General features: G+C 37.1%; 1 protein-coding gene across 1 annotated transcript in view; it reads right to left on the reverse strand.

Moving 5' to 3' along the window:
- kcnn4 (potassium intermediate/small conductance calcium-activated channel, subfamily N, member 4) overlaps positions 1-18,013 on the reverse strand; it is a 54,985-nt gene that overhangs the window by 20,035 nt on the left and 16,937 nt on the right. The window contains exons 2-4 of the mRNA XM_022674255.2: positions 17,561-17,656; positions 10,067-10,521; positions 6,259-6,394 (exon numbers count right to left, since the gene is read on the reverse strand). Of these exons, the coding sequence (XP_022529976.2) occupies positions 6,259-6,394; positions 10,067-10,521; positions 17,561-17,656 (687 nt within the window). The remainder of the gene's footprint in view (positions 1-6,258; positions 6,395-10,066; positions 10,522-17,560; positions 17,657-18,013) is intronic.

The raw sequence follows: 18,013 nt of genomic DNA on the forward strand, positions 1-18,013 counted from the left end.
TAACATTATATATAGCTAATTTTACTACAAAATCTCATTATCTCAGGTCCCACTGCTTGCCATCAGCAGCAGGAGTCTGAGAGAGCACAGTTGGCCTTGTTCTCTCTGGGGGGATAGATGGCACTGTCTCCCTATATCCCTCAGCACAAATGCTGCAACAGCATCAGTTTTTTGGTTAATAGAACACTTTCTGTACATTTCAATAAACATTCATAGAACAATCAAGCTGTCAAGTTTTCTGGATGTTCTTAAAAAAAATATTTAACATTTTTAAACATTCTGGTAACATAACTAAAACGTCACTTGTGTCAGTATTTTATTATTTTCATTTTGAAAATGTTATTTTTAACATCTCCATAATGTTACTTATCATCTAGGTTGGAATGTTATGTTAGAAACATTCTAATAACGTTGTGATGAAAACCATTTTTTTATTGCTTTTATTTTTATGTAATATAGTTTCTAAGTTTTTAAAACACTCATAGAATAGTATTTCTGTAACCATCCTAGAACCTTTTCAAAATGTTGCTAAACATTTGTAAAATGTTCTCTGTTAGCTGGATGTACGTGTGTCGGAGGAGGTATGTGGTGGTATTAACCCTCCAAATATTAGGGCCTAAAGTTGATCAAAAACCAACTGAAAATGAATAGTATTATCAAAGGAAGCATTACATCACAGAAGACCAAACAGATGGTTGGTTGCCCAATCTAAAGCTTTATCAATGAGATGGGAGATCAAACATGAAATATGTTCCTTATCAGAGCTAAAGAAAAGTACAAAGAACATTCTAACAGAAAACCCTTAAACAAATCAAATGAACTGCTATACTTCTTGGGTTCACTCACTTCAAAACCTGCTCAGGACAAACAGAAACGAAGGGAGAATCAGAGCAGCTACAACCTAAGTTGTTGATGTTAAAGGTCTCATTCCATTAATTTAAATTTATTTAAAATGCCTAGTTGTGGCCTCTAGTATGAATAAATGCCATGTGAGCTGGTTTTTGTGAAAAAAACTTCTCATTATCTAAACTATCGCTTCTGAACTCTTACCTCAGACTTGGTGATTTGGCGCCCGAAGCGAACAGCGCCCGCTTTGACCAATGTTCTGCCGAGCTGTGCTACCTTTTTAAACTGCGCTTCCCTAGTGTATATTTAAGGTCTCTGTAAAATGCAAAATCAACCGGAGATCCAATTTAAACCTACAGTTACTTACACAAGATAGCTAACACTAACTACATGGCGTAAACAGAGTTTACAGGCAGAGAGCACAAACCAGAAGCAAACCGGTTAAATCATGTCCAGAAAAGATATCAGACAGAACAACATTCAATATGCAACTACAACAAAATGTTGGCAATACTTTGCAATTAAAAAACAAACTAACAGGATAAATGGTTAACAGATGTGGGGAATCCAGGTCAGTCAGGTGACTGTGGGAACTGCCTCTGATTGGTAAGATGTAAACACATGACAGAATTGAATGCATGACATGGGATGGATGAATAATAATCGTGAACTGCTCTGCTGTGCTGTTCTAAGCGCTGTGTTAAGTTTGCATGTTTGATCAGCAAAGCAGTGGATCAAACTCAATGGTCAAATTTCCTACCACAATTTTAATACACCAATATTTACCATGCCTAAACAAAAGCTAGTAAAGCAACAGTCATGAAAACTCTCTCAGAATGGTCATGTGCTTCATACAGTAGTTTCCTAAACACTCTGCTCTGCAGCTCACAGGTTAAGAGGTGCTGGTCAGCGTGGATTCTTATGAATTAGAAACCAGTCCAGGAGGAAACACATCCTTCCTGGGATCTGTCCACGCCCCACAGAGAGGATATGAGTCGTGTGAACACCTCCCCAAAACAGATGGCACATGCAGGCAAGAAAATAGATCACGCATGCATGCACTCGTTCTTTGAGCTGTCAAAAAACAGAGATGTTGTCAAGCCTATGTAGGTCTTTGGTCTTTGATTCCCAGCCCTGGTCCTGGAGGATCCACTGACCTGAATGCTGGTAAACTGAACCAGGTTTTTCGAAAGCAAATTACTATTAAAATTTTATAGAGTAGTCCAAAAGAAAACGTCAAATCAAAGTCAGAGAGGGGGAAAATTGTACATTACAGAAACAGGTTTATGTATAAATCGAAGAAGACCGGAGAAAAGTATTAGTCTAACCCCTTCCTCTCCCCCACTGCTAAATAACTGAATTAGGGACTAGTGTTCTCCTGCAAGCATGTTCAACTGTTCAAACTGTGGCTCTGCATCTGCAAAAAGATATGATTGGCTGGCTTGATGTAGCAGGTAAGCCATCAGGTGTGCTGATCTACGCTACTCGGCCTGTGGCCTTATGCCTACGACCGCAGCACAGCAGTGCCAAAATTACACATTATAGCATGAACCTTGAGTGTATTATTGTGATTATGCCACAGTTTTATTATCACTGTTTATTGAAAGATTTTGAGTTAAAGAGGATGAAAAAATATGATCTGTTTGGTTAAAAACAATCAGTGAGTTAAAATAGTTTCATTGCTGCTCTGTTTGTAGCTGCGCTGTTTGGCTTGTAAGCGCTGCATCGTTGCTAGGTTACCTGATTTTAATGAAAGTAATACATGGAGAGCTTCGGTTACAGTGCATTACCGGCTGATAACGGTACTCATAGAATGCCTCTCAGCTAATCACATTGCAGTGTCAGAACTAACTGTGGTATAATTACAAACTGTGTGCCTGTATCTGTTTCTCTGTATATGTTATTAATATTATCCTTCTTTAATGATGCACAGTTTGTGCTGGTCTTCCTCTAGTTCCTCATCAATGACCACAGAATACTGCCCACAGGACGCAGCTCACGAGACACTGCCCACAGGACACTATTGGTGGACTGTTTTCAGTTCAGCAGTGAAACTGAGGTGTTTAAAAACTCCAGCAGCACCATGCTAATCTCTCTTATGGGGTCCTGAGTATTGAATAAATGGGTGAAAGGAGGATAATAATAAAGTATACAGAGAAACAGATAAAGGACTACACTCTGTAATTACTGTACAATTACAAAATTATCAATGTGATCAGTTGAGCAGGGAAATTAGATGTAGGAACAAGGTCATATTCATAATATAGTTAATTGGTGCATTATTACAGCATTATTAACTGTAACATGCGAGTCTGAGTCAATGGGGTCAATGAGTTCAGCAGTGAGTTCAGCAGGTTCAAGTACATCAGCAGCACAAACAGTGTTCACCAAGAGGAAATAAAAAAGCGCCCAACAGGGGGATTCATGCTTAACGGGGATGGGGGGAGGGGGAGGGGTTGCTTTTAAAGCAATGGATTCTATCATAGTTTATGTAGAACCATGTCTTTTTTTCAGCAAATACAATATAAATGTTCCCATTTTCTCCCATCTGGCCAATTGTCCCACCCATTCAGCTGCGACTCAGCTGTATATCCCCATCACTAGTGATGCCAAATAGCATCTCAGCGTGTTCTGATATATCAGCTCACAGACGCCTTGTGCTGATCAACATCACCCTAGAAGCGATGAGGGGAAAGAGCACCATCTACTGTACCCACCCAGAGAGAGCAAGGCCAGTTGTGCTCTCTCGGGGCTCCGGCAGCTGATGGCAAGCTGCATGACCCGGATTTTTTTTCACCCCCTTTAACATAAATATAAGAATATTTTGCATGTTTGATAGCTCGAAATGGTGCTGTTTGCTACTATTTATCTATTATCTATACATAAAAAACTGAATAAACTTTAATAATCTTTTTTTTCTTTGTTATGAACCTTTTTCTTTTAAACAGTTGAAACCATAAAACTTAATCACTCATATATCTGAAAGATAGATTAATTATTTTCTTATTTCTTTTTTATTGTCCTGATACTATACAAGACAAATGAAATGATGTTTAAATGAAGTCTCAGACCAGTAGGGGTGAATGCAGCAGGGTGTAACAGGACGAAGGCCGTATCTGAACAGCGTGATTCTGGTACAGGTGAGAGGGATATCCCACACTTCTATAACTAGCCCAGTGTATTGTTCCAACTGGATTAGGAAACTTTTTTTTTTCCTTTGGTTTTCCAAGACTCGGTCGGCAGGTTGGCACACCCTCCGGATTCCCCGGTGCCAAATGCTATAAACCACCTAAAAATGGCAATGCTGGAAAGTGGTGGAGAAAAAAAAAAGAGGAAAGCTTATAAAAACAGTACGAGGGAGAGTGAGAGGAGTGAAAGATTATTTTCCACTGTGTCAGTGTCAGGGAGGTGTCTACGCCTGGCTCACGCTCCACACTCTCCACGCTCAACTGTCCTTCATCAGCTCTCATCAAAAAAAATAATAATTAAAGGAGCAGCAGAGTATACACACAACTAAAACAAAAACAAATCCAATTTTATAATGATTTTTGTATGTGTAAAATACTGATACAAATCTTAAATCAGTGTGTTTACTAGGGCCTTTCTTATTTCTAATTCAAGATCAATGTAATGCAGTTTTACTATATATGTATATAATAGACAGACAGACAGACAGACAGACAGACAGACAGACAGACAGACAGACAGACAGACAGACAGACAGACAGACAGACAGACAGATAGATAGATAGATAGATAGATAGATAGATAGATAGATAGATAGATAGATAGATACTTTATTTTATCCCCGAGGGGAAATTTTGGATATGCTTTTTTTTAGATATTAACTATGAAATGTCATTTTGTCTAGCAATAATCAGTAAAAACCCCAAATATAGATATCGCCAATATATCTCCAATTACTTTTCACTAATAGAAATTGTAATTCCAGGCATCTCCACTATAATTCTGTAATTCTATTTACTCTTCGGAGGACATTTATTCTTTATAAGTGTTAATACAGAGTTATATTGAAGACATAATAATATAAGCAAATTAACAGACAAAAATGGTAGGAAAGGAGGGGGGAAACAAAAACAAACTAACTAACAAACAAAAAAAATGAGAAGACAAAATAGGCGAGAGAAAAACCAAAAGACAAAATATAGCAAGAAAAAAAAGAGAAAAATATTAAGGAACAACGACAAAAAGAGCAAAAGAGCTATAAAAAACAATAGATTAAAATATGTTTTGTTTTGTTTGTGGAAATAGAGAGAAAAGAGATTCTGTAATGAATTCTGTAATTCTAGTAAAAAGTAAAGCCTATTATAAAGTGAAAAATATTGAAGTAAGTAGCTTTGAACTGGGTGGCTGCAAGTCACTCTTTCACCTTTTGACTTTGTGATCCGAGATCTCTAAAAACTGTTTTGCCTGTAAAACTACCCAGAATTCTATATGGGCGTAAGTCCTTAAGTGTCCAAGCAAAACAACACAGACACATTCTCATCCAAAACCCGTTCTATCCATATCATATTAATACTACTGATATTCTAATAGAGATAAATAAACTCCTTTGTTTAACAAAATTAAAGCAAACTGTTGTATTTTGTAATTTTGTATGCAATTTGAACTTACAGTTTCTATGGGCCCTATATTACACCCTTCACAAGGAGTATCACAATGCTTATTACTATCTTACACCCTGCCTTCTGTCTATTTTTATGTCTTGTGCTTGGTCTGAAAACGAGGTGTTTAGATACATTTCTGGTGTATTGCTATCTTGGCAACAGAAAACACGGTGCATAACTGACTGATTTAAACCCTGACAATATCTTAGTGCGAACAAGCAGGTCAGTTTGGCTCTTAAAGGGAATGACAAGTGACACTCTGATTGGTTTATTTTACATTACGCCCAAAATGAACCACATTAAAGATTATTTAAGAGAACAGGTACGTGCCTTTTGTGCGTTTCGAGCTGCTCAAGGTGTACTTTTCCTGTCGTTATGATAGCAAAGACACAATGACACAACCTAATTCATGATGCATGGTGAATACAGCTTTTTTTATACGGACAGAAAACAATGTAGTCTTATTTTAAACACTAATCCATTTTACACTGTGGACAGCTGTCGACATGCAGATCACCAACTAGCCTGGAGGCAGATTTCAATGTGTTAAAATGCACAAACACAAACGGTCAGAATGTAAAACAAGATGATTGCACAATGGACTCCAATGGACATTCAAATCAGCAACTTGTTACCATGCCGTTTATGCAGTTACCATATGCTAGATGTTGTTCTTTGCAGGTTCTTTATAATTGATTGAATGTTTGTGTTTTTCTTACCTTAAACACACACACACAAATCCCTTAAACATTCACAGTGATAACTAGTGCCGTATCATATTTACCATGACGCCTGTAAAAAGACAGACCACTTTCCCACAGCTGGTGCAGGGGGACACGTCTCCATAGCCCACAGTGAGGAAGGTGATGGCGATGAGCCAAAGCGCTGTTCCCATGTCCCCCGTCTCAACTTCTGCCTGCCTACAGAGGGAGACACACAGCCGAGGGGGCCGAGTTAGAGAGGGGGAGACCAACACCAGCAGATGACATGATTCTCCAAACCATCACTGATCATCAGTAATTTTACATTTTATTTAAAGTAAATCAAGGGATCAGAGTCTGGAGGAAGAGTGGAGAGACACACAGACCAAACTGCTCGAGGTCTAGTGTGAAGTTTCCACCATTCAGTGATGGTTTTGAGAGACATGTCTGATATCTGCTGGTGTTGATCCACTGTGTTTTATTATCAAGTCTAAAGTCAGTGCAGTTTTGTTTTCCCACAAAATCTTACAGCACTTCATGTTTTATCCCTCTGCTTTATAAAGCTGCGGATTTCATTTTCCAGCAGGATTTGGCACACTGCCCACACTGCCAAAAGTACTAATTGGTCTTATATAGTATTCAAATTCTCTGAGACACTGATTTTTAGGTTTTCATTGGCTGTAAGCCATAATAAAGAAATAAAGAAAAGTAATGTGTAATCTAACTTAGTTACTTTTAAAATCAAGTAATTAATAAAGTAACTAAATTACTTTTTAATTAGATTACTTTTTTAAGGTAACTATACCATCACTAATATATAATAACAAACATATGTATTTACAAATAGAAGAAATAGAGAAGAGATAAATGTTTTTTTTTCACAATTTTTGTTTCTTTTTTCTTCATTTGTCTGGTCTATTGAAATCATGCCAATACCATATTTTAGATCATTTCATACTTTATATTTTAAAAGTACTTAGTACTTTTTGTTATCATTTCCTGTCATTCTTATTATTTAGTTTACTTTTACTATTATTATTATCTTTTTTTTCATTTCATATTTTATAAATTCTTTACTTTTTGTGTCAATGTTTATGGGTTTTTTTTATCTTATTTTTTCTTTTTACATAAAGATTTTATTTACCTATATTAAATATCAGTTTAAAGTTTGTATTCTTTAATTTATTATTTTTTAATATATTGTTGGTTGTTTTTTCAAATTTCTTATTAAATATTTTAAATCCCTTTTAAACTGTAAATGCTCGGCTGCATTGTAAATAAGGGTCAACCTCAATTGAATCCCAAGTGAAAATAAAGGTTGAATAATTGATTGATTGATATGCATCATCTTTGATTGATATCATCTTTTTTAAAGGACAATAAATTAGGACATAATGTTTTTCTCCAACATCATTACAGAAAGCTGTATCACCCACGGATGTAACAAGTCATATTCAACAACTCACACTGGTTACTGTTTATGAGAAATCTCACCGGGTCCTGTTTAACCTCCTGAACCCTGGGCTCATTTCTGACTTTTAATGTCCAGGGCCTATTACTGAGTAACCACTAATTATCCAGTAACTGCTTTAAAGATTTCAGTAGCTGCTATAAATTACTCAGTAACTGCAATGAAACTAATGTGTAACTTATAATCTCATTTAAATGAAGTCCTCATGTCTGGTCTCGGTCTCTAGATGGTTTTCAGTATCAACGTCATTGGGAATCCTCATTGGACAGAGTCTTGGGGCCCTGTTTTAGCTTTATCTATATAACGAACCAGTCAATTACGCATTACGCAGCTGGATTTAGGGCACGTTGGTGTGACTTTGGTTTCATTACAGCGCAAAAAATACACCTTGCAAAGCTCAGAACAAATTCTGTGAGTGTGTTTTTGGCTTAACATAAAATAAACCAATCAGTATGCCAGTTGTCATTCCCTTTAAGAGGCAGATGAGCTCTGACTTTGGCATGTTTGTATCTTAAGAGTACAACACCTTCAAAGCCTACTGCTACTGTCTGGGGTTATTTAGAAACTGAACTTCTGTTCTATATATTATATAGCTATGGAGCAAAAAAATTAAGAGACCACTTCAGTTTCTGAATCTGTGTCTCTGATTTTGCTATTTATAGGTTTATGTTTGAGTAAAATGAATATTGTTGTTTTATTCTATACACTACCGACAACATTTCTCCCAAATTCCAAATAAAAATATTCTCATTTAGAGCATTTATTTGCAGAAAATGAGAAATGGATGAAATAACAAAAAAGATGCAGAGCTTTCAGACCTCAAATAATGCAAAGAAAACAAGTTCATATTTTTATCAAGTTTTAAGAGTTCAGAAATCAATATTTGGTGGAATAACCCTGTTTTTTAATCACAGTTTTCATTCATGCATCTTGGCATCATGTTCTCCTCCACCAGTCTTACACACTGCTTTTGGATAACTTTATGCTGCTTTACTGCTGGTGCAAAAATTCATGCAGTTCAGTTTGGTGGTTTGATTGCTTGTGATCATCCATCTTCCTCTTGATTATATTCCAGAGGTTTTCGATTAGGTAAAATCAAAGAAACTCATCATTTTTAAGTGGCCTCTTATTTTTTTCCAGAGCTGTATACTGTTATATAATTATATAAAGATATAATTATATCAATGTATTAATAAATATCCTGTATAATTAATGATAACGAATGTACAATAAGATTTTAAGCAAGGTTCCACATTTGAGCCTTTAGTTAGTTAAAAGAGTTAACTGCTTTTTAACATCAGCTACATTTTTACCAACAGTATACCTTCTGTGTCCAGTTTTCAAAAAAACTGGTTTCCTCAAAACAAACTGGAGCATGTGGTACTTAATTTCACTTTCCAAGGCCAGTTGGCAGGAATTAAAGGAATTTTTGACTTCCTGAAATGGACCTCTTTATAACAAATCTGTTACTAAGTATCTTTTCCAAATTAGGGCTTCAAATTGACCATCAACAGTGATGGTAAAATGAATCCGTGCCTGGTGCTTGATGTGCTTCTAAGTGTGCACGCACACAAACGTGAGTAGAAGTGCTTGTGATTAAATGCATTAAAACAAACATTTGCAGCTCATTCTACTTGATTTTTACAGTGTTCAAATAAAAATGTCATTTTTTCCCCTCAATATTTACTTATATATTAGTGCATCTCAAATAAATTGAGTTATTGAGTAATTTCAGTTATTCATTTTAAAATGTGAATCACGTATTATATAGATGTATTAAACATAGAGAGATCTATGTTTGAGTTGATTATGTCTTAGAGCCAATGGAAACCCAAAAATCTGTATCTCAGAAAATTAGAATTATAAAATTATATAAGACTAATTGGTGCTTTTGGCAGTACTGTGGGCAGTGTGCCAAGTCCTGCTGGAAAATGAAATCCGCATCCATAAAAGTTGTCAGTAGCAGAGGGAAGCATGAAGTGCTGTAAGATTTTGTGGAAAAACAAAACTGCACTGACATTAGACTTGATAATAAAACACAGTGGATCAACACCAGCAGATGACAGACATGTCTCTCCAAACCATCACTGAGCATCAGTACATTTTTTACATTTATTTGTAAATCAAGGGAGCAGAGTCTGGAGGAAGAGTGGAGAGACACACAGTCCAAACTGCTCGAGGTCTAGTGTGAAGTTTCCACCAATCAGTGATGGTTTGGAGAGACATCTATATAATTTATGAGTTTTACATTTTGAACTGAATTACTGAAATAAAGTAACTTTTTAATGATATTTAAAATGTTTTAGATGCACTAGCAATATATATTGTCACTATTTAATATATCAGCTCCATTGAGGACATAGAACACGCTGTATTTCTGTAATCACAGACTGCAGTTCTGTATCTGTTTCTCTGTATACCTTTCACACAGCCTCAACATCCAAGCAGCAGAGAGCCAGAACAGCATGATGAAGACCAGCAGGGTGCGGGCCGGGTACTTGTTCATGAGCACCTTCAGCACGAAGCGGAAGGTGAAGTTAATGTTGTTGAGGGAGCCGATGCTCCTGTAGGAGGCGCTGAGGAGGACCTTGCTGTGCAGGAGGATGGCCCTGTGCACCAGGTAGAGCCGCAGGAACATCAGACCCGACAGCAGAAGCTCTATCTCCAGCCAAGTTTCCCTGTGGCTCTGGCACAGGCAGATGGGCGTGACGGAGGAGTTCCACTTCAGGACCGGCACCTGCACGCCCACATCAGGCCCTAGATATGAGGCCACTGGGTGAACGGCACAGACTAGCAGTTCCAAGGAGATGCCGAGCACCCGGTTGGTGGTCATTGCGATGCGCCAGTCCACCTGGTTGTGGTCTATGATGAAGAGCTGGAGAGAGAGGAGAGAGATATGAGAACAGTGTGTTAAACTGCAGTTAAATAGCAGTGAAAACACTGTTGGGATCAAAAGTCTATGTCTATTATCTATGATAATAAAAAATAAAATACTTCTCTTTCGAGCTTTTGTTTACATCCCTCCTCTGCGTGACTTTAGTTTGTGCCCGTTCACGTTTTTCCGTCCGTTCTTGGGCTCCCTATCTCCATATAAGGGTGTTTCTTCCCGGCCGTGTCCCAATTCACTAGCTGGGGCAGCGGTAGTGTATTGGACCGCGACCTGACGACCCGGGTTCGAACCCGCGTGAGCAGTGATGTGTTTATTTATTTCTTTTTTTATTACTTTCTTCTTGGATTTACCTGCTTTGAGATCAACTCAACTCAACTGTGCTCCAGCATCAATGTGTGGCATGGAAGCTGCTCTGCTGCAGACAGGAAAGCACTGCAGAGGGTGGTGAAGGCTGCACAGAGGATTGTTGGAGTTAGCTTTCCCAGCACCACAGACATTTACACCTCCAGGTGCAGGAAAAGGGCCACCTGCATCAGGAAGGATCCCACCCACCCAGCACACGCACTTTTTGTCCCACTCCCCTCAGGCCGGAGGCTGCGGAGCATTAAGTGCAAAACAACAAGACTCAGAAACAGCTTCATTCCGGAAGCTGTAAGACTCTTAAACTCCACTTAACAACACACTGCACTGACACCAAGGACAAATTACTGTTTACTGTTTACCAACATGGTCACTTTACTTGCACTGAGACACTTTATCTCCACTGCTCTAATTCACATTATCATGCTGCTATAGCACACTTGCACTCTGGACTTCATGTTGCTGAACCTTCTACTCTCTATTTATTATTTTTATTCTTGGGATATTTATCTATCTATTTTGTATATTCTATTTCTTTTATTGTATTCTTTTTTTATCTATATATCTATTAATAACAGCTCTTTGGGTGTAAAACTGGATCGTGAGATCACAATTTCGTTCCACCTCATGTACCACATGTGATGCGAATGACAATAAAATCTCCTTGAATCCTTGAACTGTTCTGCAATTGGGTTCAACAACCCTCTGGGCTAGAGAGCTACTAGTCTGTAGCAGCACTCCATCCCCCATTACAGTTCATTTTCCTTCATTTAAACAGATTTTTTTTTTGTAATGGCTTGGAAAATATATGGCCTACACCTGGCCTATACCTTGCACGGCTTTAAACGTGCAAAAGGCATGCACTGATTCTCTTAATCAAACATTAAACAATGGAATAAACCAATCAGTGTGTCACTTTTCATTCCCTTTAAGAAGCAGGTGAGCTCTGACTTTGGCACGTTCGTATCTTAACAGTGCAGCGCTTTTAAATGTCTCAGCAGAGGATACTGACCTGCGCCTTCACACTGTGAAGATACACCAGCAGCTCATTTAAGGGAACAGTAATATTATTTTATTCTTTATTCTGTTTATTGTTGAGTTAAAAATAATTTGGGTTTGTGCTCTGTCTGCAGTGCGTCCGTGTCTGTGACTGTTGACAGGGTTTTAATCAGTCAGTGGAGCTCCTGTGTTTCCCACCGGCTCCTGTGCTTTGGGACATCTCCTTGGAAGATTTTATCTTGTTATCCTCAGCTTAATTCCAATCCTCCCGACCTCTAACCCTGACAGGCTACCCCCGGCCCTGTTTCTCCCTGTCGTCTTCCTGTCCCCTCCTAGTTGTTTGTCGTCATCACTGTCTCGTTGGAAGCACCACCCTGTTATTAGGTTTCAGTGTTTCTGTCTGTGTCTTATTTACATAACCGCTGTCATCTTCTGTTTCAGTGTCATCTTTCTAGATATGTCTTCTTTCACATTTGTCTTCATGGATTTATGCGTTTGCTTGTTTGATGCTTGATTAGGCCTGTTACGAACTCAATATAAGTCAATATAAAGAAATGACCTCACTATTTTTGCTGACCTAAATTTTGCCACACAATTTAATTTACATTTTATCTATATTTATAGTATATAAAAAACATAAAATCATAAAATGAAATCATTTCAACTAAAAGTTTATTGGTCTTTAAAAATATGTGCATTATAATGGTCATAAATGAGTCACCTAATAAAATAAAGACTGATCTTGACAAGTGAATGTATCATATCTTCAACATTATCTCTAATTACTTCCTAATAACCTTTTATTTAGTATTTTAGTTATTCTTTTACTGTCTGTTTTAGTTAATATCATTTATTCTTAAATTTTATTTCTTATTTTAGTTCTTCTCATAGTTCATTTTCTTTTTTATATCTTTCTTTAATTTAATTTTTAATAGTCTTGTTTTCACGTCCTTGCCCTGTTTCCGTGCCTGTCATTTCTCCACCCTCTCACATTAACTGTTTTCACTTGTGCTCATTTGTAGCTCCGCCCCCTTATTACCAGTCCCCGGGTGTAACCCGTTTCCTTTCCTGTCTGTATCAGTTGCGTGTATGTTTCCATCTTTACTCTGAGTACTTTTTTTTGGTTAACTTTGGTTTGTTTGTTTTCTGCTTTAATAAATATTACTTGCGCGTGCGTCCGCTCCCGCGTCCTTCCTTGCTGCATTGTTATACTTGTATTATTAAACGTATTTAAATTTCAATTTAATCTATTTTATGTATTATTTGATTCACTGTTATTTTTATTTTTTATTTAAAAAAAAAATAAATGTTGTTAATTACTGTCATGTCAATCCCTGTTTTTGTAAATGCCTGGCTACATTAAAAAAGAGGGTTGCCTTTAATGTATTTTCGAGTCAAAATAAAGTTTGATTGATTGAATAATGATCCCAAAAACAATCACTTAAATTTCTATAAACTTTATGAAAACTTGTTATAGGTGTTACATGAACCCCATGGGAACAGAGTAAGGGGTGGTGAGCAGGTGCTGAAGATGGGAGGGTAAGTAAGTGGGAGGATCAGGGGGATGAGCAAGAGAGTTGGGGTGGGATCGGGTAAAAGTAGATGATATCTTGGCAGGACCGGCCACAGGAGACATGTGCTTAGGTACTCAAGACAGGCTTGAGGCACAGAGCCAAATGCCAAGGTCTCTTAAGCATGGATAACAGCCAGGACACCCTTCCTCTTCTGCTCTGGACCATGAGTCACAGCAGTACAGTCCAACAACAGCGTCATGTGCCTCTAATGAGGGAATAAAGGACTGACTTTACTTTATCTACAATAGTGGAACAGCTATAGGTAGGAGTGGGTAACAGAGTGGAGGAGAGTGAGTGATTTAACACAGTGTTTAAAAACTCCAGCAGCACTGCTGCAGCTGATTCACTTGTACCATTAGCACAACAAACACTAACACCTCGTTCACCACCACCATACCAATTATATACCACCATACCACCTATATATTGTATTTTTCGCACTATAAGGCGCACTTAAATTCCTTTAATTTTCCCAAAAATCGCCAGTGTGCCTTTTAATCCAGTGTGTGTTATGTATGAATTTTACCAGTCAGGTATTACAGAGCTTTAAAGTCACTCTGCCAAATTGCAGTTATTCAAGAGTTTCCTTTTAGTTCTCTAGCACCAGGGCTGGAGTAACATTAGCATTAGCCGCTAACGGCTTTTTCCCCATTCAGAGGTGAGTATTATCAGCCTGTAGCCTGCTTCTTACCCTGGCTAGCACTGCCGGAGTAGCATTACCCACTAACTATGCTCGCTATTTCCAAGTTCAGAGGGGAATTTTATCAGCCTGTAGCCTGCTGCTAACCCAGGCTAGCACTGCTGGAGTAGTATTAGCATCACCTGTTACCCATGCTCGCTATTTCCCCATTCAGAAGGGAGTATTATCATCCTGTAGCCTGCTCCGAACCCCTGCTAGCACTGCTGGAGTAATGTTAGCATTACCTGCTACCCATGCTCCCTATTTCCCCGTTTAGAGGGGAGTATATCGGACTGTAACCTGCCTACAACCCCGGCTAGCACTGCTGGAGAGCTAGTTAGCTGCTAATGCTAATGCTCCAGCTTAGTGCTGGAGAAATTTAGGAATCTAAGCTTACTGTTAATAAATGAAAGAGCTTTACTCAAAACAGTTTACAGAAGAGAAATCTGTGTAGATTAACATCCAGCACTTGTTTGACTTTAAAAGAAAATATTTTTATTACAGTTTTGTTTACTTAGCTTATCTTTACTTAACTTAGTTAGCTACTCCCCCCTCCACCACCAAGCGGCAAAAAGTGCTGAATTAGAAGTTCCTTATAGTGACTTTTAAATGCGCCTTATACTGTTATCCGGTGCGCCTTATGTATGAAAATAGACCAGAAAATAGATGTTCGTTGATAATGCGCCTTATAGTGCGAAAAATAGGGTAATAAACGCTGCTCTGTGGTGGTCTGCCCTATGGAAAAATAATAAAAGTATCCAGAGAAACAGAACAACTACAATACAAATTGCTCCTATATAAGCATTGCCCAAAAAAAAACGATAATGGGTGTTTGAATCACTTTCACTCTTTTCTCACTGTAAGATCTGTAGATCTAGAAAAAAAAACGACTGTAGAATTGCCTTGTCTTGTTAGTAGAAGATACAGAGAAGATTAGTAACGTGACCTTTTGCATTTTTAAACGGGCAGGCTTGTGTATAACAGTTCTGCTTTTGAATAAATGCTAAAGGCACGCTGCTAACTGTACAGAAGGCCATCTGCAGCGTCAGGAGGTGAGATAAGATGCCTGCGGCTGTTATCTCGGAGCTGCACTCGCAGATTGTTCAGCTCCGATAGACTTCCTGAAATCAAGCCGGTCCTGGTTAAAAAGTCTCTGTACAAACCATCCAGTTCCTTTACTTGGCCGCCATCCATCCATGCTGTCCTGAATGGAGACTGACCCGAACCACATGGACTAGTGAGGGTGTGAAAATGCATTGATGTGAATGTGTCTATTCATCTGCACTTATTTTTTACATTATGGTAAAAATGATTTTTTTTTTAAATTCTAATTTATTTCGGGTCAAAAAAGGGAAAAAGACTGTTCAAATCAACTGTTTTTTTTTTTTAACAATTGTAGGGATACCAGAATACATAAATATATTAAAAAGATCACTGCTGTATTTTTCACATTATAAGGCGCACTTAAAATTCTTTAATTTTCCCAGAAATTGACAGTGCATCTCATAATCCGGTGGTCTGTTAAACCTCAGATCTTACTTTTTTTCCATCCTTCATCATTAACATTTATGTTAATAACTTTATTCATTTGACTATAATAACATATCAAATGACTTCCTTTATTATTTTGTTAGATATGTTATATAAAGAAGTCTTGATATATATATAAAAAAATAAGTCCTGTTCTTTCTATGAATGTGTTGTAAGTGTTTATTTATGTTTTTAAAGTATTTATTTTAAGTATTTCATTTATAACCATTAAAAAACTCCTTTATTAACAATTTTTAAACCCTATATGAAAGAGTCTTTTTTTTAAGTAGTACCAAGATATCCAAAATAAAAGTACCAGAATATTGGATTCCAATAAAGCTAGTCATTTTGTTTATGCTCCAGTACTTTAAAATATTTTTTTGGTGTCAAATCCTGTATAAATGTGATTTGATTTAATAAAGAAGTCTAATCTAAACCAAGATCGTAATGAAATCAGACACCTGCACCACTACGGATGACCTCTAATGATTATTGCAGAAGTGAGAGACAGAACTGGACTTGGACGGACGGACGCTAAAGTGTTATATTACACTCTCTTCTTGTGTACACTGACTAGGCAATACACAGCTGACCAAAATAAATTGACCATATCACTACTGCCCCACTAAGACCTACCACCAGCTAGCATGACCGGCTACTCATGTAAACATGATCTACATGAGCAATAAACATACCTCCTGACCTATATATGGCAGCATCAATATACGGCTTTAGAAATGGTGCTAATGCTCAATTAGATATCTAATATGATGAGTCTCTAAAGGACCCATACACTACATTCAAATGTTTCACCATTTGAGCTCTACTTACAATGTTTGTAGTACAAAGTTTTACGTATTAAAGCCAATCATTATGTTTTTTTGTATATATATTTTTGTATGATCATTTATTTAATGTTTCTATTGTTAGTCAATAGGACTGACACATACAGCTCTGGAAATATATAAGGGACCATTTAAAAAGTATGAGTTTCTTTAATTTGACCAAATCAAGAGGAAGAACTGCTTGTATTTTTGCACCAGGAGTAAAGGCATAAAGTTATCCAAAAGCAGTGTGTAAGACTGGTGGAGGAGAGAGAACATGCCAATAAGCATTAAACTCTGATTAAAAACCAGGGTCATTCCACCAAATCTTGATTTCTGAACTCTTAAAACTTCTTAAAAGAATTTTAACTTTGTTTTATTTTCAATATTTGAGGTCTGAAAGCTCTGCATCTTTTTTGTTGTTTCAGCCATTTCTCATTTTCTGCAAATAAAGGCTCTAAATGGGAATATTTTTATTAGGAATTTGGGAGAAATGTTGACGGTAGTTTATAGAATTAAACAACAATGTTCATTTTGATCAAACATATACCTACATATAGCTAAATCAGATAAATTAATACAGAAACTGAAGTGGTCTCTCCATTTTTTTCAGAGCTGTATAGATCGTATATATAATGATATACAATACTGTGCAAAAGTTGCAGGCATCTGTCAAAATCTGGGTATAAGTATTTGTTCCATAAAACACTAATATTAGAATGTGTTTATATAATCTTCATACAATAAATAATGATCTTATATCACTGTCAATTAAAGCATCTCCAAACATCTGCTTAGTGCTGAGTGTAATGGATTGTGTAGGTATAAATGGTAAGGCCTACTTGGCTATAAGAAAGGCACTGTACAGGATTTGATATAAAAAAGTCCAGCCTCTTCTTTACTGAAGAATCAATCATGGTCTTACTTATATGTAAGAAATCAGTTATGTAGTTTATATGGCCACTTTAATAAGAGAACCAATGTAAATGTAACGTCCGACTGAAAGATATTGCTCATTGTGAACCAGCTGGAAGGTTAGGTAGAACAGAAGCACTCACCCGGATGTCTTTATAGTGGAAGGCAATGATGAGGATGAGGAGGCAGCCGGTGGAGAAGCTTATGAGGCCGTTTATGGAGATGGCATAGATGGAGCCCTGAGCACAGAGGAAACAAAACGGAATTAAACATCACCAAAATCATTTTTTACAATATATATTACTATATTTCCCAGCCCTCCAACTAATTTTAAGAAATTGTGATTTTGGAATAAAATATGAATATTTCTGTAGTTACAGTGCCCTTCAATAGTATTGGAACAGTGGGATCAATCCCTTTATTTCTGCTGTAGACTAAAACATTTGAACTTGACATTAAAATATTAATATGAAACAAAAGAACAACATTTCAGCTTTTATTTCCAGGCATTTACATTAGGATCTGATAAACTTCTGTCTGTTTTTCTTCTTTCTTCAAAAGTATTGGAACATGTGATTGTGACAGGTGTGTTTTGT

The sequence above is a fragment of the Astyanax mexicanus genome, chromosome 6 (genome assembly GCF_023375975.1).
Source record: "Astyanax mexicanus isolate ESR-SI-001 chromosome 6, AstMex3_surface, whole genome shotgun sequence".
In the NCBI taxonomy this organism is placed as follows: domain Eukaryota; kingdom Metazoa; phylum Chordata; class Actinopteri; order Characiformes; family Acestrorhamphidae; genus Astyanax; species Astyanax mexicanus.